Source organism: Tetrao urogallus (assembly GCF_951394365.1).
Source record: "Tetrao urogallus genome assembly, chromosome: 1".
In the NCBI taxonomy this organism is placed as follows: domain Eukaryota; kingdom Metazoa; phylum Chordata; class Aves; order Galliformes; family Phasianidae; genus Tetrao; species Tetrao urogallus.
Window position 1 is genome coordinate 123,163,422 of NC_136813.1, and position 23,204 is coordinate 123,186,625.

The 23,204-nt window shown below is 45.9% G+C and overlaps 1 protein-coding gene and 1 pseudogene across 2 annotated transcripts; one reads left to right on the forward strand and one right to left on the reverse strand.

Moving 5' to 3' along the window:
* Positions 1–1,254: 1,254 nt before the first annotated feature.
* Positions 1,255–14,154, reverse strand: LOC306956108 (tetratricopeptide repeat protein 38-like; the record flags this gene model as incomplete). Its single annotated transcript, XM_079547522.1, has 14 exons — positions 1,255–1,348; positions 2,167–2,240; positions 2,513–2,672; positions 3,640–3,805; positions 4,249–4,330; positions 5,135–5,173; positions 6,118–6,177; positions 7,405–7,524; positions 7,909–7,984; positions 9,406–9,579; positions 11,173–11,344; positions 12,117–12,198; positions 12,938–13,015; positions 14,131–14,154. 14 exons carry the CDS (start codon positions 14,152–14,154, stop codon positions 1,255–1,257), a joined length of 1,401 nt encoding a protein of 466 aa, XP_079403648.1.
* A 417-nt stretch (positions 14,155–14,571) lies between these two features.
* Positions 14,572–22,496, forward strand: LOC306949728 (polycystin family receptor for egg jelly pseudogene; annotated as a pseudogene). Its single transcript has 2 exons — positions 14,572–14,756; positions 16,157–22,496. The product of its transcript is annotated as a polycystin family receptor for egg jelly pseudogene (transcript).
* Positions 22,497–23,204: the final 708 nt, after the last annotated feature.

Consider the following 23,204-nt stretch of genomic DNA (forward strand, 5'->3'; position numbering starts at 1 on the left):
CAAGCTTCCATTTTTAACCCATTCCTCCCAACATGGCCCTCATCTGCTCGCTGCCAGGCACCACCGCCTGCTGCTCCTCATCAGAGCATGCACTTGGGAGAAGAAATATCCCAGGCACTGTGCACACGCAGTGAACTTTCTGACCTGGCAGCTTGTGACAGCAATGGGCAGTTGGCAATATCCAAGATCACCTACTAGAAAGGACATTTTCCATCACAACCCCAAAAGCACCTCTATCCAGAAAAGAGAAATTTATTGTTACTTGAGCAAATAACATGACAGGGGGCTGTCAGTGGTTCTACATCCTTGCTCACTTTCTCACTGGCCATTACAGCAAAGGTTATCTTGTTGGTTAGCAATATTATTACTAAAGCTGCTCTTTAAGATCAGGTTCTTTAAAGCAGTCAAGAGTGAACAAGAAACTTTCTAGCTTATGCATTACCCTTGCACTGCCCTTTTTTGCTGAAACAGAACTTTTACTGCCAAAAAGTCACTGAACCAAACATGCCATAAAGAGTGCAAACGTTGGGATGGCTGGGGATTTTTTTTATTTATTTATTATTACTTATTTTTCCAGAATATAGAGAGAGGGGGCCATTGAGTGTTCTGTAGCGTTCCTGTTCTCAGTGCCTGCTGAAGAGAACTCTTTTTACCTGCTCTTTCTGTTTTTTCCCTTTACCGACCAGCTAACACACGAGCCACGCTGTCTCCAAGAAGTCTGCAACTATGTACCATAATAATTTTGCACTAAGCCCTCTTCCCTCACCTTCTGATAGTCATAATTTTCTTACCACTAATTAAATTTCTTATTAAGCGTGCTTGCATGTATGTATCTGTCTCAAAAGATGCGTGTCTAAATCTGTAACACAAATGTTTGAATTGTCTGGAAAGTTTACTGATTATTTAACATATTTTCACCAAGTAACAAACTGGGCCAATGAATGACTGAAAGCCTGGCACTGCTACTGTACTGAATATGAGCACGCCCAGAGGGAACTGCACAGAAACTCTACTAGAAAACGGTGTCCCAGGAAGATTCAGGTAGCTGCGCATTACAAGCAGGTAATCTTCTAATTTCCTTGGGGAATCATCCAGGATTTAAAGCTGTTGCATTTCAGGTTGTATCTTCCAAGTAAGCTGTCATCAGATCTCTCGCTCCTAGGGATTCTCCAGCATGCTTTACAGCACTGCATCCCTCCACCCAAAGCACCCAGACTTTGATTGATGAGCTTATTGCTAGCAGTGAGGACAGATTTATGCCACTGAATGAACAGCCGCTGCCCTCCTTATGAGTCGCTCTGTCATTGGTGAATTTGGTCTCATCACATCACGCTCTCTCAGGAGGCACCTGAAAAAGGAGAATAAGTGGCAGGAAAACGGGAAGAAAGTCACTGAGCACATCACTTTTCCCATAAGACTCTCAGCAACAGCCCTACAAGAGCAGGAAGACAACACCTAAAGACCTGCTCTTGATTTCCTTCGCTGAAAACATCTGGCCTTGGCACTCAGATCAGGCAGAAGAGTTCTTTCCAACACTGACACAGACTGAAAACCAGCACGCAGAGGGCACAAAACAGTCGTTCTGATATTCCATCTACTACTCGTGTTTCAAAAAGACTTCAAGAGGCAAACAGGCAAGGCTTCACGTTGTCCTGAGGAGACAGGCGTTCCTTTAACTGCACAGCAGGCTCAGTTAATAAATTTAAACAGAACTCTCAGCAGGACAACGAGGAACACCTATGATTTCTACTAAACAAAACTCTTGTGATTTGCACGAAAGCAAGCAGGCATATCAGAATCTGTTCATCCTATTTGCCAGGAAAACAGCTGCTAGCATTAGGATGATCTTGATTTCCAGCAGGTCACCAAACCTTAGGAGTCCATTAAGTACACAACCAAGTGGCAAGATGCCACAGGGTAAGACAGAACATCTGAAAGTCAACTGCCCTTCAACAAACACAAACGAATCATCCATACTATAAGACTGCCCTTCTGGAACAGACAGCTACTGTGCTTCTCATCTTAGTTAAGTGTTACTACATTCAGCGCGAATGCTTGCGTGTAATTTCAGCACGGACGCAGTTGTTTGGAGCTACTCTGCTACATCCTGACTTTAAAACAGTCCTATCACCACAGAAAGAAAAAATTACCAGGAAAAATACTCACTTAGCGAGGTTTTGTTTGGCTTGGGATTTGCAATTTAAAGCAGCATGAATCAATAGCTGGCTGAAAATATCCCTCTGAAAAAAGAAGTGAGTCAAGAGCTAAGTTAGTAAGTAACCGAGAAAGTACTGCTGGTTACAAAACAGCCCCCAAGTGAAGTTTTCCTGTTGGCACCTTGAATAGCTGACACTGCTGCTAAGTGCTGGCAAACAGGACTCAGTCACAAGCACAGCTCGCTTGTTCCCTTTTCTAGGAATCAAGGGCTCTTAATAATGAAAGCACCTAAGGGAGGCTACTGAAAGTGGACCGAGTCACATCTCGGGTCACACCTTCTGTTGATGTCCTTTACCTGAGCATTACTGCCTCCTAGCTGGATCAGTTGGTAACGGATCGGGTACAGCAGATCTACAGCTTTGTCACAGTTCCCATTCTCAAACTCCACCAAAGCCTGCAGTAATGGCAACCCCACACTGGGAGCCAGAGAAAGCTCGTGGTCTTCGCCAGGTTCTCTGTACAATGAGAAAGTGATTAACTCTCATAAATCAAATCAGAAATACGCACACTTAATGCCAGCCTGGCACTGCCTGCAGACAGAATTACTTTTGACTCAACCAAGCGTGATATTTCAGGTACCATACTTACTTTTCAGGTTACTTTTGCTGAGGTTATTTTACTTGCACCTTTTTATTATGGTGTAGTGCTTGTGCTGGCAATGGTGATGAGAGACGGCTGGACTAGAAGATCTTATATGCTGTTTCCAACCTTGTGACTCTATGATTCTATCATTACTCATCAGTCAATCAGATTTCATTCTGCACACATTCACACACGTCACCAGTCCAAGCCTTTGCAACATATCACCTTGGCTGGGAAAAAGCCAGAGAAGTCTGCCCTGATTTTAATTCTGATCAAGGTGTGAGTGAAAAACACAACACTGTTAAGTTGAAAAGCTTCAATGCACAATTCATGCAAGTAAGTGAACTCGAAAGCAAAATTCTCAAGAACTATTCCAGCACTGCTTAGAAATCAATTTCCCAGAGAGGGACTATGACAGTCTCACTACCAGCTAACTGTTACTTTCTTTTAAAACAGAGCAGAAAGAACCAGCACAGACAGCTGGCACGCTGCACAGTGTCCGTATTGTTATGCAGGTGAAATCCTTTATCGCTGCACATAACGTAACTTAGTACGAACACACAGCAAGAAAATACAAGGCAAACGTTCCATAGGGGCTGTGACAAACACAAGAGATTCTTGCTTACCACAAACAGAAGCTCCTCTCGACATCAACTCACAAAAACAATTACAGAGGTGACCTAAATGGACACTGCTCTATTTAAACCAGGCCTCACCCAGTGAGGCAGTAAAGCAGAGAGGAGCGTGTGGGAACACTTCTGCAAGCCACACAAACCATCCCTCAGATGCTCAGAGGCCAAAATATTTATTCAACACAGTACTTTAGTTCACGTAACCTACTTGGCAAGTTCTTGAAGAGTTGTTAAAAGCTCATTCGTAGTTTTGTGGTCTTTGGCTCCAAGTGAGGACATCAACACGTGTGCATCGTTGAAAAGAAGAACGTGGTCTTTGCTGTGCTGCTTTGCACGCTTCAGGACATTGTCCCACCTGTCTCCAAGCTTCACACCTGTCAGTAAAAGATATTATTTTAATAAAAATACCAAGGGCAAGAGCACTGCTTAGTAGTATGTATCAGCATCACGTGCCATGGATAGCACTGCTACTGAACTCAAAAACACAGTCTCTGACGTGGCAAAATTATATTGCAATGTCTAGTTACAGCCTGCCTTATCCGGGCAAAGGGTTCACTGACTGTCAGTAATTTATCACCAATACTCTAGATTGCATTATGGGAGGATCTCCCCACATTTGCAACGGGGAGAGGAATCAGAAGGGCAGAAGTGAGAAAACTTGCGGAATCACATAAAGACAGAGAAATAGGTAAAACAAAAGCAGTGCATGTGAGCCAAGCCAAATAAGAAATTCATTCACCACTCTGCATTGGCAGGCAGATAGGAAGTTCAGCCATTCCCCTCACTGCTCAAAAAGAATTACAGTGGGATATCCTACCTTCCAGATGAAGCCTGTACAGCATCGAAGAGCTATCTACCAAATCCAGCATGCTTCCACTTGACAGGAACCGGGGAGCTATCTGTAATCACAAGCGCTCATAAGCTGTGCTACCAGGAAATTACTCAGATAATCCAACTTACGTGCACTGTACAAAAGGAACTTGATGTTCTCATTCAACCCAAAATACCTGTCTCAAAGTTGCACTGCTAACTGCACTGTTCCCAAATACAGCAATCTGAAGTGAAGAACGCTTCCGTGCTGCTTCACTTGTCTTGTTTTACCTGGTATCGAGTTCAACTCCGTAAGCACAGAGGGTCACCAATTTTTTTTTTCCCTCCCAATCTTGTGCCATAAATATTACTTCACTATGCCAGAGTTAGTAGACAGGACTCTGCACAACAACTTTCTTAATGACAACATTACTTTTACAGTCCTTACAAATACGTGCTATCCTACCAAATTTGATTTTATTTACTAAGATTGTGTTGAAATGTACACAGTACAGCACCGGAGCACATTAACTAGGAATGCAAAGACCTGCTTCTGTGAATATCTGAAGTGCAAAATCAATTATTCGCATGAGTAACTTGAGTTTATAGGACAAACGTTTTACATCCTTCTAAAAAGCTGCCTCTTCTTTACCACCAAACAAAACAAAACAAACAAAACAAAACAAAAAAAACCTGAGACCTAAAGAACACGAATAAGAGAGACACAGGTTTTTGGGCATTTCACGTGGTGAGAAATCACTTTCCTAACAAGAGATGTAAATATTACATATGCACAGCACACTGCGGTAGGTTTCAACGTCTTGCAGAAGGAAGAAAACACATATCACAATCTGCAGCATGCCCTTCAGTAAATATAAAAGGCTCCGACTCACATGGTTGTCATAAATTGTCAAAGCGGCCTCATGTTCCCCCTGTAAAAGCAAACAAGGACCATGTGATTAATATTCTGGAAGACTAAGCAAGAGAGATGGGGAGCAACCAAAGATATAAATACAATTAAGAAATGCCATAACATTACTTCCTTGTCTCCTGACTTCAGAAAAAAAAAGAACAAAAAGAAAGAAAGACCAAGATAAAGCAGGATTTACTAGCTAAAATAACCAGTATATTTAATTTGCTTTCAATAATGAGAACAAATACTGGTGCGTGTTCCACACGAGGGAGAAAGATGAGGTTTCATCTCTTTCTCATCTTCCTTTCAGAATCCTCAACTACTGTTGAGAGCTATGCTTTCTATGTCATTACTACGAAGCAGAAACAACTGACACTGTGTTCTGACCAAAGGACGGCACCTCTTCAATGAAATTGGGCTCAATTCATTAAGGAGACAAATGTGACGAGTGCTAAGCATTATGAACTCCAAGGAAATTCTGCACTGCAACCTGATATGCTGGGCAAGTTGCAATCATTACAAAAGAGTTTCACTAGATCCTAAATCACTTGAATTACAGAGATTGAACTACAGAGATTAGTGTCTTGTTTCAGTCAGTCAATTTTGAGGTCAGCAGCTTTGTACTGAATTTGAAGAGAACTTTCTGTAATTTTTTTTCCTAAAAATAGGTGATCCAAGTTCTTATATCCATCAAATAATCGTGCCAGGTGTAATCAGTGAGATTATTTCACAGCAATCCTCCAACATTCTAGCAAAGATAATGGATCTTTGTTCAGTGTAATTAAAAGTTGCCAAAATAATGGTACTACAGGACTATCCTGTAAAAACGTCATTGTGCTATTTTATAGCAGCGTCCCTTGAAATAACCTATAAATCCCTATAAATGCTAGGACTGCCTTTTAGCTAGCATTGGATGAATTCTCTGTCTGGACCATAAATCATCAGTATGAAAATATCTCATACCTTTTCCATAAAGTATAAAGCCCAGTGCCAGTAATTGTGGCAAGCAAGCATATCACTGCCCTGCAAAAAAGAAAAAGGAGAGAAATATTATGATTTACACAATAACTTCTCATCTCAACATACCTAGGCAGATTTCGGTTTTCCTCTTCAACTGCCGAGTGCTCCAAAAGACAGCACAGACAAGAACTTCACATCTGCTGGCCTACATGAAATCTCTCACTCTCACACTCGCTCCTTTCCAATTCAGGCAGACACTACAAAAATCAAAGTTTCCCCAAGTCTTTTTCCAGAGAAGAACTGCCCTTGGATGCCTCAGGAGAATTCACCCTTTTGCAGCACTCCTTCGGAAAAAAATCCACAAACTGTCTGTCACAAGAGTAAGATTTGTCTCATCTAACATGTAAGGGTCTTGACCGAAGCAATGTGGCTAGACAGTGTGCAGGAAAGGCCCACCTTATGAGGGCCATTCCTCCTACTCACCTACATTTCCATCTCAGACTGAGTAATCACTTCTCAAACTTATGTCTTACTACCGACTACAAAATAGATACCAGATACGTGGGCAGTTCCTCAGATGAGATGAATATTCCCTGACCATTACCAACCTTGCACCATACTTCCCAGCTGACACCAGGAGCTCAAATGCTCTTCCCTAGCTTGTACTTCATATGACTAAGAATACGAGATTACCTCACTGAAAAAAACAAAACCCCTCTTCTGATTCTGACCTGTAGTTCTGAATGAGATTAAACTGCTAAGCAAGAATTTGCTAAGCAAATTCCAGGGTGCTCAAATCACTAAATAGAAACAGGCTATGAGAACTCACTGCAACAGTTCTGGAGGAAAAACATTCCCATTTAAGACTAAGCCACACTAGCACGGAGGTCCCTCGGCTGACCTGATGTAACCCCTCTGATTTTGTGCTCAAACTCACATCCAATGATAGGCAACTGCGTTTCTGTGAGAGGAACAATAAAAACTACCATGTAAAGAAAACCTGCACTAAATCTCCTGTGCAATTTGGCATCCGAGTAATCTCAGTAAAGATGGCTTGAGGTGGTCCAGAGTACGTGCCTTTCAGAATGGACATTTTTCTGCCTCGTGCTTCAAAATCAGCATGGATAACAGCACCTCAAGTGAAGTCTTCTACTCATTTCTGAATACCTTGCATTGCTTGTAACACATACACAGGCAGAAAGGAATGAGATGAAGAACTGCAGGACTTGGCTGGAGCAGGCAAAGACGACCTACAAAGATATTTTTCAGAGATGCTGTGACAAAGCTTACCTTCCAGTTGTCTTCTGTTTCCTTCATGAACGCCAACCCTTTCTCCACCTCTGCTTTCATTTCATTTACGTGAGCTACAGTATGAACAGACCACGCATCTGTCCGCTCTATATCCAAAGCCTGTGAGTGAAAAAAGGAAAACGTGATGATTCTCTCAAACTGGCAAATAACCAATTTCTATTATATCTTAGCCATTTGGTAAGGTTAGTCAGTAGCAGTTTCATCTGTTCCAGATGCAACAGAACCTTGCCAAGATACCCATTAGAGATTAACTCCGTCCAAGACCACAAGGCAACAGCAATAATCCTGCAGACTGCAGAAGATCAAACACAACTACTATCGTTATAAAGAGGGAATATGCAGACTAATTTTGATCCCCAGGAACACTGTACACTCAGCTGCTCACTGTCAGTTTACAGCACTTGTGCAAAACATCACTCAGAGATAGGGAGCACATGACTGACAACTCTAAAAACATTTTGCCATCAAGAACGGGCAGTTTACCTCACGGGCAAGCTTCTCTGCACGATCAAAAAAGTTTGTTTCCATGAGTCCAAAAGAGTAGAAGCCCTTCACGTAGCTAAGCAAAACAGAAAAGAACACTTCACTCATTCAGAACTACATTTAAGCAAGGACTGAAAAATGTACTAGAAGCAGCATTTAACTCAAAACCGTTCTTAAAATTAAATTAAAATTAAATTAAAATTGAATTTTAACAACAAAGGAAACAGAAAGCACCCACAAGTGATTTCAGATTTACATTTCAAATATGGCGAGGGGGAGAAACCCAAAGGCAACACATACGACTGCAGCCATCTGCACTGTCTTCACACTTTCTTCACTGCCCACTATACACAAGCACCTTCATGCAATGAGGCTTTTCCAAATCAGTTGAAGACAATGTAAAAGCAAAAGGTACCGTCGTTAAGCAATAAAGGCCCAATGTACAGGGAAGCTTGGCTGTTCTACGCTCCTATGAATGTACCCGATGCAGTCAGTTTAAGAAATGTTTAACTGATACTGTATTTGCAGAATCACAGAGGGCCAAGCACCACAGGATATTCTTCTTTTTCTGAAAACACCTGCTTAGCTTTTGGTTTCAAACTCAGAAGGCAAAAATGTTGCACCTGAGGAATAAAGACCTCTGGGTGCGTTGTTCAGTTTTGTTGTTTGTTGGCTTTTAAATATATACTTAGTTTTTGCAGAAGTATAAATTCATACGCAACTCCACATGCCTGTCAGTCTGAGGACACAAAATAATTGCCAGATTTTTAGATAACAAGGAAAGTTTGGTAAACGGGTATTTCCCACTGCTTCACAATTAATTAGACCACAGACTGTACGCCCCTCTGTAGCACACACCTTCTTGTGCCAAAGAAACTGACAAAAACCCTGTCCAAGCTGCTAAGCCTAACCTCCCCAACAAATGCCAGTAGCGCACATAAGAACAAAGGATTTCACATTTGCGTCAGTTGACACTGATGGAAAAATGACACTGCCTTCTGAGCCGTGAGACTGCGCGATGCCATAGCTTCATTGCTAGCTTAATATTCAGTTTACACTGTCTTCACTGTTTGTGGAAGAGAAAAGCATTCTGTCCTGGATATTGAGGTACAGTGCGTTTGTCCACAGGAAAAAAAAGGAACAAGGAAATGGGCACACAAGAGCCTGAGGGCATTTTGCCCCCGCCTGCAGTGAGTACACCATTCCACCTTAGGCGTTACATGACACGAGCCTTATCTGACAGCAAAAGTCACTGAGTGAGCCACTGCTCACTCCTGAAAACTGAACAGAACAACCTCACTAACAGTGTCAGCAGGGATGCGGGGGAGATGATCGAGCTGGCGTCACCCATAATTCACTCAACTTCATCTAGAAGCTGTTAATCTTGTCTACGCTCCTGTTTCTAACAGATCCTATTATTTAGATGTGTTGAACCTAAAACAAAAGAGTATGCATACATCAGATACGGAGCAATTTTGAAAGTGAAGCATGACCTACCTGCTCAGAGGAACGTCAGGTGTCCAGAAAGGAAAAACCCGAGCAACAGAATCTCGCATTTGTATTTGATATCCTAAGTAGAAATAAGTGTCATGGGAAAATTTGAGGGCTAGCAAGTCAGTCGGATGGTTCTGTAGAATCTGTTCCCATACATCACAAGCTTTTGGAAGCTGTCTATAAACAAGAATTTTAATCGTTGAAAGAAGACATGCATACCTGCCCCTGCTGTCAGTTCTAAACTCCTCCTATTCTGAAAAAGAGAAGATTCAACAACAAATGCCTTTTTCTTCTTGAACAAATTTTAGTTACGTCTGTTTTTTCCTTTGAGAAACAATGACATTGTTTAAGCAGGGCACTTACTGGGAAATCACATAAGAAGTACTCTTACAAAAGCTGCAAAAGGCAAGGAAAAAGAGACAAGCTTGAACCATAAAGATTTTCCCGAGATTGAACGTGAACTTGGGACAGAGAGATCTGCTGCTATCTGCTTGGGAGCTGGAAGGCTCTGCAGATGGATGTGGAGAGGCTGGATCAAAGGGCTAAGTCCAACTGCATGACATTCAACAGGGCTAAGCCCCCAGTCCTACACTGGAGTCACAACAACCCCATACAGTGGTACAGACCTGGGCACGAGTGGCTGCAAAGTTGCTCAGCAGAAAATGAGCTGGCGGTGGGTGCTGGCTGACAACCAGCTGAATGTGAGCCAGCAGTGTGCCCAGGTAGCCAGCAAGGCCAATGGCATCCAGGCCTGCAGCAGAAATAGTGTGGTCAATGAGAGGAGGAAAAGGATTGGGCCCATACTCAGCAATAGTGAGGCTGCACCTTGACTACTGTGTTCGCTTTTGGGCCTCTCACTACAAAAATGATACCGAGTTGCTGGAACACGGTCACAGAAGAGCAACAAAGTCAAAGGGACTGCAAAACAAGACATTTCAGGAGCAAGAGAGGGAACAGGCTGTTCTGTTGGGAAGAGGCTAAGGGGTCTACCTGAAAGGAGGTCGCAGTCAGGGGGCTGCCAGTGGAACAGCTTCCCTAGGGAAGCGGTGGAGTCCCAGCCCCTCCCTTCCCAGAAGTATTTACACTGCAGAACCTGGTGTAATGACGGAACTTGGTAGTTCAGCCTGATCTTCGTGAAGATGTTTTACATGCTAAGCAATTCTATAATTCAATAATTAATCTACAGTCATAGGCACACAGACACCTTTGCTCCAGTGGGAACTGAACTCACACTAGCAGGGCTTCGGTAGCTTCCTCTTTACCTTTGCTATGAATTACGTGAGGTAAAGCCACGTTCACATGTTTGATGAACAATAAAAGTGAATGGTTTCTTCTCTAGAGTGCACAGAAATTCATCGTACTGAATGGAACAATAATGCTAGTATCAGCAGTTCTGTAAAGCATCTCCCACTCCACTTTCTGACACTAGGGGCACTGGAACAGCTTGCCCAGAGAGGCTGGGGAGCATCCTTTAATGGAGATATTCAAGGCTCATCTGGACGCCTACCTGTGCAACATGCTGCAGGGAACGCAGGGGGTTTGACTCAACAGTTTTTTGGGGTCCTTTCCAACCCCTGCAATTCTGTGAAAAGTACTTTTGAAGAATTGCTAGTGTGGGTTCAGGACTGCATTATATTACACTAGACCTTCGAGGAGTTACGCATAAAAGTACCCCATTTCTGCCTAAGGCAGCAGTACGCTGCAACAGCAAGAAGGCCCTGAATGACAAAACCAGCCACTGTCCCCTTCCCCACAGGGCCAGCCACTTACCCACTGGCAAACATGTCCAAGGCCAATACGTGAAGCTTCTCCCGCTCAGTCAGAGGCTGAGATCTTGACAGCGTCATCATTGCTTTCAGCGCACTGCCCAGATCTCTGTTGAGCCGCACTGAGCTTCCAGTGCCAATAAGCTCCAATCCGTTAGCAATGACATGTCCCATGACTATGGAAATCAACAAGTCACATCATGAGCAGTACAGCAATGAACGTAATTCATCTCTACAAGAGCATGAACAGGGTTGGGTTGGCTTGGTTGAAAATGGGTCCCCTTTGTAGCAAAGACTCATAAGCTTCCAGTTTTCATTGCCCTTCAGGACAGGCATTACAGAGGACTTGAGTGAAAAAACACGGAAACATCACCACAGCCTGCTCCCCCCTCTAACGACGAATTACAGAATTCTACCCCACACACCAGTTGCTACTTGCCAAAATGAAGTACAGTGAACACAAAGAAACAGGGTAGAAGGGCTGCTCCAAAAGTAATACCTCCCATTTTATTACACTGATCCACAACATGGAGGTGCATATGAAGCAAAGTAGCGTCCCTGAATTCCTCCACGTGGAAGCAATGACAACTATTGACCTTACTGACGCTTGCTGAACACTTATGGAGACCAAACAGTGGGTGTCAACACAGCGAGTTGGCAGGTGATACACTTCAGCAGAGCCAACAAGAGGCCACCTCTGCTAGCGCAGATTTTTACGAGCGTGGCACACATGCTCTCCATCGTCCCTGGAGAAAATCCATAGCTAGCAGTGGTCACTATGTTGAAAAATTCTGTTTTGTAGCAGAAAAAGAGCCACATCAAATAACACTATTGTGCTCTTTGAATCCATTGAAAGTTAAACGGAGATAAATAACAAGAGGCATTATTTTGGAGTGATTTACGTAGCATCCAGCACTTCCCGTGCAAACAGCTGAAGGTTACACTTACCAAAATTTGGATCTGCAGCCTTTAACTTGGAAAGACACCCTTCAATACCTCCTAGATTCTCATCGTTGCGCCACGTTGCATACTGCAAAAGGGAGAGACAGTGCCAACGACGCTGGGCATCTTCTCGTTCTCCCACACAATGACAGAATGGCTTGCGCTAGAAGGGACCTCCAAGATCATCTAGTTCCAAACCCCCTGCCGCTGGCAGGGTTGCCAACCAGTCAAACAGGCACTAGATCAGGTAGCCCAGGATCCCAGGCAGGTTAAAGTTAAAGGAAGCAACACAAAAGAGAATCTCTACACTTACTACACTGAGTTTACTTAGGAAGAAAACAGAGGAAATGTTTTCTTTAAGGTACTCTGGCCACCAGCAGAACTAACAGTCTTCAGTTTCTAAGCAGCATATGTCTCCTCCATGATTCTCTAGTGTGAGGGGTGATAAGCATACCAGCTGAAGCTTTTCCCTCAGCTGCAACACTCAGCAGAGCTCCCTGCTAACTGGGTTTTCTGCTGACAGCCAGCGGCTGAACTCAGCCTCAGTCTCAGGCTCTGGCTCCTCAGCCTATTCCCAGAAAATGCGCGAGAGCGTAACACCTCTGAGACCACAACTCACCTGTTAGATTTGACTCTGCTGTGGGAAAGAATCACGGGCGTGCGTCTAAGTACACACTAGCAGTGACTGCTTAAGTGTTCTTTCCTCAATCGATAAAAACAGATCCATCTTCTCATCTTCCAGACAGTCCGAAATTCAAAAGTCAGCTACAGCAAAGACTACTTGGTGCACAAGACCCTCCTTCTCTTACTTTTGCTTCATGTCATACCTGGCTTAGCGCAGCATCAAATAGCTTACAGGCTTCGTTGCTAGCGGTCGACAGCCCAAGTCCAGCATCCTGCCAGGCCTGCACAATAGACAAAAAAAGAACTGCGTATTCCATGCCCTGCTTGCCCACACACAGCCAGCAGACTTCAAAAGCGATGATTTGCTGACGCTTTTCAACTACGTTTTGTTGTTGTGTTCTTGTGCTGTACAGACAACTTGGGCAGCCACAGAAACATTTTCTGCAGCCGTAAGTACATGTGACATTACGTTATGACAATCAACTCCATTAGCTGTGGTTAGCAGGGGGGAGGAAGAACCAACACACTGTAAATGGTAAAACTTAACGGCCTACAGACCTCCAAATGCAAGAACGATTCTCAACTCATTATAGTTCCCTTTTGACAAGTTCCTCTGCTGCAGGCACACCTCACGTGGAACTGTCACATGCTGAATGAAGGCCCTGGTTTTCTGCACCTCACAGCAGAGCAGTGCTTTCCCACACAGGGTGGCAACGCAACCACGAGTTGGTCACCTCCCAATCTCAGGTGCTTCCTTTGCCAACTTAATCACACACTGAGTTCCATCCTTGTCAAAACCAGTAGGTAGATTGGGAGACATTTTTTAAAAACGATATTCTAAAGATTTCTCACTGAAATTTCGTTAAAGGCTCACATTCCAACCATTCAAGTACCGGAGAGTTCACACTGCACGCCTGGAAGTACTCGACAATATCAAATCACAAACTTTTTTCCTTTTCTTACAACACGCAAGCGTGAGTTCAGAAAGAAGCGAGCAGAAAATCGGCGAGACAGCAGCCGAGGCAGGGCTGCAGCTCACGGGTTACCTGGCTTCCCCCAGAGGGAAGCGGGCAGCACTCAGCCCGCCGTCCGAGCCCCAGGGCGAGCGAAGCTCCCCAAACAGCGCCTCTCGGGACGACCCCGGACGAGGCCGCACGGCGCCAGGCCCGGCTTCCCGCGCCCCTCCCAGCCGCAGCGGCCGCAGTTCCCAAGCTCGGGCTCCTTGCCCGGCGGTGGCCGAAGCAGAGACCTGCTCGCCCTCGCCGCCCACTCTCCCGGCAGCTGCGGGACCCGCGGGCACAGCGGGCACAGCCGCCCGGCCACCTGCGGCCGCGCAAAGGCCCCTCGGCTCGGCTCGGCTCCGTCATTGCGCCGCTCCTCTCCGGCCCACCCGTACCTTGCAGTCCCTCAGCGGTGCCATGGCCGTCCCACAAGCCCCTCTCAGCCTTCGCCCGAGCGACTCCGCGCTTCCCACAGCACGCAGGACAAGGGGCCGGGCCGGGCCGCTCTGTGGGGCGGGGCGGGGCGGGGCGGGGCCGGTCCTCCTCTCGGCGCGGCGGCCCCGCCGATCCACCCGCCGCGCTGAGCGCCACGCGGTGCTGCCGCCTGCCGCTCTCCGTGCGGTCCGTGGCCCCTTTCGACAGCCCGTCCCAGGGGCCGTTTCGAAGCCGACGTGGTTTTTTGGCAAGCCGCGCCATGGAGGAGGGCGGCAGGTACCGGTCTGCACGTAGAACGTTCAGGATTCCGAGGTCGCTAGCTGACAGTTGGCGCTACGCAACTGACAGCCGCCGGCTGGCCACGCGGAGGACGAGCGCTTTCCATCACCCGTCGTGCCGCCATGCCGACGCTTCTTTTTGTGCTCCAGCTGCTCGCCTTTTCCCTGCTAGCCCTTCGAGCCTGCTCTCCGCGCATGCAGCCGCCGCCCCTGGCGGTCAGCTGCCTCGGAGCTCCCGGACGCGGCTCCGAAGGGCGCAGCGGCGAGGGCTGGCTGTCCTGCCTGGGGAATGGCACCTTGCGACTGCGGTATGTTGGAAGTATCCAAATAATTTTCTAGTACGGTTTCTCTGAGAAAGCAGATTGTATTCGCAATACAGTGTTGCAAGCAGGAGCAGGGAGGTGATTGTTCCCCTGTACTCAGCACTAGTGAGGCTGCACCTCGAGTACTGTGTCCAGTTTTGGGCCCCTCACTGCAAGAAAGACATTGAGGCCCTGCAACGTGTTCAAAGGAGGGCAACAAAGCTGGTGAGGGGTCAGGAGCACAGGGCTTATGAGGAGAGGCTGAAGGAGCTGGGGATGTTCAGCCTGGAGAAGAGGAGGCTCAGGGGAGACCTCATTGCTCTCTATAACTTCCTGAAGGGAGGTTGTAGTGAGCTGGGGGTCAGCCTCTTCTCTCGTGTCATTAGTGATAGGACCAGAGGGAACGGTTTCAAGCTACGGCAGGGGAGATTCAGGCTGGACATGAGGAGGTATTACTTTTCAAAAAGGGTGGTCAGGCACTGGAATGGACTGTCCAGGGAGGTGGTGGAGTCACCGAGCCTGGGGGTGTTCAAGGAAAGACTGGATGTTGTGCTGAGGGACATGGTTTAGTGGGAGCGATTGGGAATAGGTGAACGGTTGGACTGGATGATCTTTTAGGTCTTTTCCAACCTTGATGATTCTATGATTCTATGACAAAACACTGTTACATCTTTTATCCCCTATTGCCCGCCGCTGATCTCTTTCATCCCTGGTTCCTCATTGGCTGAGTAATGCAGGTTCACACTCTTTCCTGATGCTTCAATACTAATCATACAAACGCCAAGTAGACACAAATCTTTGCCGCCCAAACACAAATGTCTTAATTGCTTAATTGACTTCTAGCAATTGCTTTCTTAACAAACATTTGGTCGTAACTTTTCGGACGTCAGTTTTACAACGTAAACATAGACATATAGACACAGCCTCAATCGTTTAATTACCCCCCTAATGTTTGTGTCCTTTCACACTGGATCACTGTTCTGGTCATCCATCTGTCCCTGCGTAGAGACAAACTCGGGAGGAGGATAGAGGGGAGTATCTTGAAGCCAGTGTATGGCATCCTAACATTCCCACAGAGTGGGACAGTTCTGCTCTGTGTAAAGGCCCTGACTCCTTGAAAGTCTGTTAGATGTATTTTGCTTCCGCCGCTCTAATGAACAACCTCACAGTATGTCTCCTAGTTCAGAATACTATACCCATACTGGTTAGAACATTCAAAATCTATTGCAGCTTTGTGAGAAAGTGTTTGTTAGGTAATTCGGTAGCTATGTTCCTAATATATGTTCCTAATATGTATACGGTATTCTTACTTTCCACGTCAGTTATTTCTAAGGATATGTTACAGCTTAATTCTTTACATCAATTGCCCTTTTCAATGTTCAGTGCAGAAACAACTCTTTCCACAGGTACCGGCCAGCCCCAGGAGCGACAGCGGAGGCAGAGAGCGCAGAGAGGCAGCCTGCCTCCCCGCCGCACTGCCGCTGGTACCTGAATTGGGTTTGGGTGAAGAACACCTCCCTCTGGTCAGGGCAGTTCACGCTCCAGTCAGGCCTCTCCCTGGGAAGCGCTCTCTGGCCGGTGGCCTCCAGTCTCATTACAGTGCAGTGCTCATCTGCCTCATGCGCCGCACCTGAGTGCCTTTATCGCAACTTGAGCATTGAGATGTCAGCAAGGTGGGCCGCCCAGAAGAGCTCACACGCATACCGTGATGGCACGAGAAGCGCCACCTGCTTGTTCCATTGCTCTGCTTTCCCCGGGGATCCTGAGAAACACCAAGGGTTCGTGGCAAAAGTGAGCAGCACCCGAAATGGACTGACACCGGCTCTCCCAAGCGTCAGGGATGACACTTCAAAAGCAACAGAGCTGGCAGTGCTTCACCAGGAAGCAGCCTGCAAATTAAACTCGGTTACAATTCAAAAACCTCCTCTTCATACCTCTGTCATACGTCAGAAAAAGGGGACAACATTTTACCTGTATGCCAGAGTGCTAGTGGACTGCAACCTCCATGTGTCCATAAAGCCTCAGTGGATATTCTATGCTGTTAAGGACATGAAAACTAATCCAGACTGGGACCAACCTTTAAATACATCAGCGATGCACGGTGTCAACACAGTACAGCTAACGGTTCCCAGCTGGACCTTGGATTATGGAATGTATCAGGTCTATTTTACTGCTTCAGTATACGTGCTCGGGACCAAAAGATCCTTCAGTAAGACAGACAGGGTTTTCGTCAAGATAGAGAGAAGTGATCTTGTGGCAAGTATTGCAGGAGGCAACTTCCGGACAGTGGGCTTTTTTGATAATTGGACTCTCGATGGCTCTGTGTCCTACGACCCCGATTCACCGGAACGACTAAAGGGACTCACGTTTACTTGGTACTGCACTAAGAAGCTATTGGACTATGAAAGCATGAGAATCAGTGCGGGAAATAAATGTCATCCAGCCCAGAGGGATTTGAGGTGGCTGACATCTTCAGGGGCTGTTCAAGTGCTAGCACCGGAATCGCTCCCGGGAAACACTGTCTACCACTTCCGTTTAGTCATTCAAAAGGATGGAAGACAGAGTTATGCTGACCAAAGCGTAAACGTGCAGTCTGGCTTCTCACCTCTCCTGGATGTGGCGTGCCTTGAAAACTGTGGCAGCGCTGTAATTCCGACAGAGAAGCTTACGTTGTCAGGCAGATGCCTCAACTGTCAAACGAGCAGCCAGCCAGTCCACCACTGGTCGCTTTGGATGGAAAATTCTACAGAAATTAGCTTTGACTGGTCTTCCAGAACCTCAACAGGTAAGTCTGGTGCGTACCTTTCTATACATGCTCTGACTTTTACCAGTACTGCAGGTCGATCATACATACTGCTACTAAAAGTGACTACCGGGGGCGGTAGGTCATCCCTCTACAGATATGCATTTAAAGTAAACTCTCCACCCAGGGCTGGCAAGTGTAGCGTCAGCCCACACCGCGGTACAGCTTTCCTGACAAAATTTGTTGTCCAGTGCAGTGGATTTTCGGACAGCAACTTACCCCTGACTTACAAAGTCATAGTAGCTTCCGACGTATCCAAAACTGCCAAAATTAACTCGGTGGAGGACAACACATTTGGCACAATTGTGTACTTCGGCTATCAGCCTAGAATGCCTCCATCTCCCCTCCCAGTTGGTGTCCCCTCTTGGAGGTATGCTCTGACACTGTACGTTCGAGTGTGTGACTCTCTGGGGGCGTTTACCCAACTGAGTCTGCATGTCAGAGCACAGAACCCAGTGAGAAGTTGACCGCTAGCAGTTGTGTTTCATGAACTGTTTGCCTCAGTGAGTGGTTTAAGTGCGCCCATGACAGCTTATCTCCAGACCGGAGACTGTTTTAATGCGGGTTTTCTGGCTTATCTTGCAGCTTCTGTCCTAAACTACATCGAAGCCGCACCAACACTCCTGATACCCAAGGCTCAGTTGAGGGAAAGCCTGCTTAAGGCAGCCCTGAATATTTCGGTTGAGAGCACGATGGAAATTAACCAAGTGGTAGCCTCTCTTTTTCAAGTCACAGAGCAACCTGAGGAAGTGAATGCTCGATCGCAAGAGATTGCCATTACAAAACTGACTGAAGTAACTGGGGTGTTGAAAACACAGAGGAATGAGAGCCGCTGGTCTGAACAAACAGAAATTCAGACCAGTGGAATTCTAAAATGCTTGTCCAACATCCTGAGAGCTGCTCTTCTGCGTGTCATGAAGGTCATTGTTAGTGCAGTCACGCAAGTCTTCTCCATTATAAAAAAAATAACTGAGATTGTTTTCCAAGGCAAAGTCCCTGGGGAGGAAGACACTGTCATGGAAACCAGCAACTGGAAAATCACTTTGATGAAGGACAAAAACTGGGATGTTGCAAATGCTTTCTCTACCACAGAAGCCTGTAGGAATTGTTTCTATCCAACACTAAAAACTGGAAACTCTTCAAGGTTGTCTTACGATGCCGTCATTTCCACTGCCCTGTTTGAGTTTGATGAAAACCCTTTCCCTTGGTTGAATTATACTTCAGAAATTGCAGCAGCCGTCTTGGGCTTCAAAATGGCAGAGACCAAGGCTAATGGGGATCTGCTAGGGATCCTGCCTGAAGATGCTTTTCACAACATGACAACGGTGGCAAGCAAAACCAAGGCAGTGGATGAGGAGTGTAACACCAAGGCTCCTTACATCATCTGCCTCACCGAGTCAGTGCTGAACATCGCAGCTCGAGGAAGCGGTGCCCAGAGTCAGAACATTTCCATCGTCTTGCTGACCCCCTACATCACAAGGTATCCAAACATGAGGTTGGTGAGCATACACACTTTTAGCGATCACTGCTTGTTTCTGGGGGGAGTTCAAAATCAGTGGAGGGAGGACACGTGCAGACTTGGTTCCCTGACCAACTGGCAACGGGTACACTGTGTCTGCAGCATGAAGTGGACTCACAGGAGCCGGTCAGTCCTCACTGCCTCAAATACATCCACACTTGACATCAAGTTCCTGGCAGCCAAAGTCATTGTGACCCCCAACAGAGTAGATCTCAAAGGAAACCTAATAGCGGACATCCCTAAGAACCCCGTGACCCTTCTAACAGTGCTCTTCATTTTTGCAGCCTACTTTCTTTTGTCTCTCTGGGCCGTGCGGAAAGACAGGGCTGAGATGGTCAGCAAAGACAAAATTATAGTTCTGCCTGACAACGACCCCTTTGATAAAGTCAGCTTTTTGGTCACTTTGTACACCGGCAGTCGCTGGGGAGCTGGAACCAACGCAGACGTTTTTCTTCAGCTCATCGGCCAGAACGGCACAAGTGATATCCACTGCTTGCGGCATCCACAGTTTCCTGCTTTCCGTCGAGGAAGCACTGACTGTTTTCTCTTGACTACGAAGGAAGACCTGGGAGACATCCGCGCCTTCAGGGTCTGTCACAACAACAGAGGCCCATCGCCAGGCTGGTTCTTAAGCAGAGCCAAAGTTGAACACGTGTCCGCTCGGAAGACCTGGTTCTTTATGTGCAGGAAATGGCTTGCCCTTGACAAGGGAGATGGCTTACTAGAAAGGACATTTTCCGTCACCAACCCAAAAGCACCTCTATCCAGAAAGGACTATTTTTTGATTGATCTGGCCAGTGGTCTGAAAGAGGGCCATCTATGGCTCTCCGTTTTTGCTCAGGTTCTCACTGGCACTTATAGCAGGCTCCAAAGGTTATCTTCCTGTCTAGCAATATTATTATTAAACCTGTTTGTTAACATTATGTTCTTTAATGCTGACAGGGATGAAGAATCTCCAAGACACCTGAGGTACTTGAGATCAATTGCCATAGGCATTGAATGTGCTTTGATTACAATACCTGTGGAAATGATTATAATGGCCTTATTTAAGTATTCCCAGAAGAACCCAGAGAGAAGTCTAACTCTCCTTCCTGGAAATCTTAAAACCTGGAGAGTACATTCGCAAAAAAGGAAACGTTCAGAAACGTCAGCACAATCTGGTAGCATTAGTTCCCCGGAGAACGTTCCTGCTCACAGCGATTCTCAGGGCCCGACACATAACTTGAAGAGAACTGAGGAAAAGACGAGAAGCCAGGGAGCTCCCCAGAACAGCAGTAACTGCCCAGTTTCTGAAGGAGGTGCAAGTACCGCCGGAGACAAGGAGCAAACAGGAAAGAATTCCCGTCCAAAGGTTAAGGCCAGGCGGAGAAGACTACCGTCAAATTCCAATTTCAGCAATCAGTGCGCAAAAGAAGCAGGTAACTTGCAGGAAGAAAGCAAGCTACTCAGCGTTAGCTCTGTGCCTTTTTGCAAGAGACCACCCATAGTTTGTTGGTGGTGGTGTGTCTATCTCTCGTGGGTGTTAGTGATGATTGTAAGTGGGGTATCGTCACTTTTCATTGTACTGTATGGTTTGTCTTACGACTACCAGACTTCGCTGGAGTGGCTTTTAGCGTCGGCAACTTCCTTTATTCAAAATGTGTTCTTTGTTTCAATCATAAAAATAAGTTGTTACTCAGCTTTGAACACAGTTCGTCCAAAATACTGTGAAAACATTCCATGGTTTACCCAGGATCTCTCTTCTGAGATTAAAGCAGAAAAGGAAGCAATGAATGAAGAAGAGATGCGGGAGAAGCACTTCAAGCTTGCCCAGATCAGAGACACCGAGCAGTACAAGCCTTTAAAAGATGGAGAAATTGCAAAGATGCTGGAAACGGCAAAAATTAAGGCCAAGGCATTCATTTTCACAAAAGATGTTATCGGTTACCTTGTGGTTTTAGCAGTTGTCTTATGTTTTGCTTGTTCTGCTGAGAACCCTATCAGTTTCCACTACAACCAATTTATTCGGAACCAGTTCTCTCCCAGACTCCCTGCTGTGGTTAAGCTGGCAGATATTTACACGTGGGTGAACGACACCTTCTTGCCTTTGATCCACAACGACGTTCAGCCAACTTTTCTTACCGACAGCTCATCCAAAATCATCGGTTTGCCTAGGATGAGGCAAGTGCGGGCTAAAGGTACTGAGAAAACGTGTTTCCACCCTCACAGCTTTGTAAATAAATTTGTGATCAGTGAAAGCCACTGCCTTCACAAATACGGCAGGGACCTCGAAGGGAAAGGTGACTATGCTGGCACGTGGACAAAAGTCGCCAACCGTTCTTTTTCCGAGGAAACCAGCAGTTACCCTGGGTTTACTTACCAACCAAACAGGGCTCCCTGGACTTACTTCTCATACGGAGATCTGCACACATATGGACCGGGAGGATACACGTTTCACTTTTTCCCTGAAGAAGGAAGACCTAATTCAACAACAAGGCTGGATTTGCTGCAGGAGAGCAACTGGCTTGATGAAAAGACCTGGGCTGTGATCGTCAAACTGACTACGTTCAACTCTGATGGAGATCTCTTTTGCAGCACCTCAGTCATGTCTGAACTGTCTGATTTTGGGATCATAAAACCGACTTTGTCAGTACGCTCTTTTGCTGTCTCCATTTTCCATCAGCAAACTAAAGGTCAACAATTGTTTTTCCTAGCTGCTGTTGCCTTTCTGCTCATGTACGTTGCAGATGGCTTCTACAGCATGGTCCAAGGAAAAAAAAAATACTAAAAATATTTCCAGGACAATCAGCTTCATCTTAAAATTGGCATTCTTCCTGATTGTTCCTTTCCAGGTTTTAAAGTTCAAGATGGGAGCTGATATCATTCATTTTTTCTTACTTTATCCAAACGATTTCATTCCTTTTCACGCAGCTTCTCATCTAGGTCAGAATCTAAGGAATACTTTGGGCTTTTTGGCATTTCTTGCAGTTTTGAAGACACTAAAGTATTCTCAGTTGTTTCATGAGGTGCGTCTGGCTCAAAGATCAATCTTGGCAGCCCTTCCTGGGATCTCCTCAATGGCCTCTGTGGTGGTGGTGTACTTCTCTATCTTTATGGCTTTTGGCTACCTTGTGTTTGGCCAGCATGAATGGAATTACAATAATATGATTCACTCAGCTCAGACCGTATTCTCTTACTGCGTGTCTGCTTTCAGAGATACTGCATTTTCGTCCAGCAGGCTGCTGGGTGTTTTTTTTCCTTTGCCTACGGTGATAGGAAACAACTTGTCTGTGAAGAACCACCTGATGAAGCAAGAGCGGTTGCTTTCCTCCTGCAAAGGATGAAAAAGATGCTGTGTTTTCCAATCTGTAGAACGGCCAAAAGAAGTGACCCCAATCTTTGCCACGGTGTGCCCAACGGGCAAGCTGAGAAGAGAGTTCAGTGACATTCGGGCCTTGAGAAAAGAAAAGCAAACGGGGAAAAATGGTTTGTCTTGTAATAAGAGCAAAGCAAGATATTATTTTCCAGACCACCTCTAGTCTGTAACACTTGTGTTTCAAATAAATGTTTTAAATTATTTTCTTGTGGTTTTTTCCCATGGATTTTGTAGGATTTAAACTTTTGTTACTGAGATTTTCTCAGCAGAGACAAATTCTGCAGAGGATATTTTGCACCCATTTCAGCAGCACATGTTGCTGGGGTGCAGTCTGCTGACCCAGCTGGGAAGGTAAGCGCCCAGCTAGTTGGTTGCTCTCTGCCTATACAGCAGGATGGGCAGGGAATTGGAATGGCAAAGTAAGAAAAAAAACAACACGTGGGTTGCAGTCTGTGAAAGACGATTTCTGAACCCCTCTCTTTATTCTCCCTGGCTCAACGCTCCCTTTGTGAGGCCTTTTTTGGTGATAAGACTCTATCTGAGTACTGGTTATTTTCTAGGGGGGCGAGTGGTAGGTGTTACTGTGCCACATTACTTGTGGTCATGATTGTAGAGATAAGCAGAAGGGGGGCAAGGAGCCTTTTTTGGGGGTGTGGCTTGAATGAGCCGACCACTGCAAAAAGCAGCAATGCTTGTCCATGGTATCAAAGGCACCACTCCCTGCTGGCTTATCTGGAGGGCCAGGAGCATGACCCTAACAGAGAGAAAAGAAGAAGG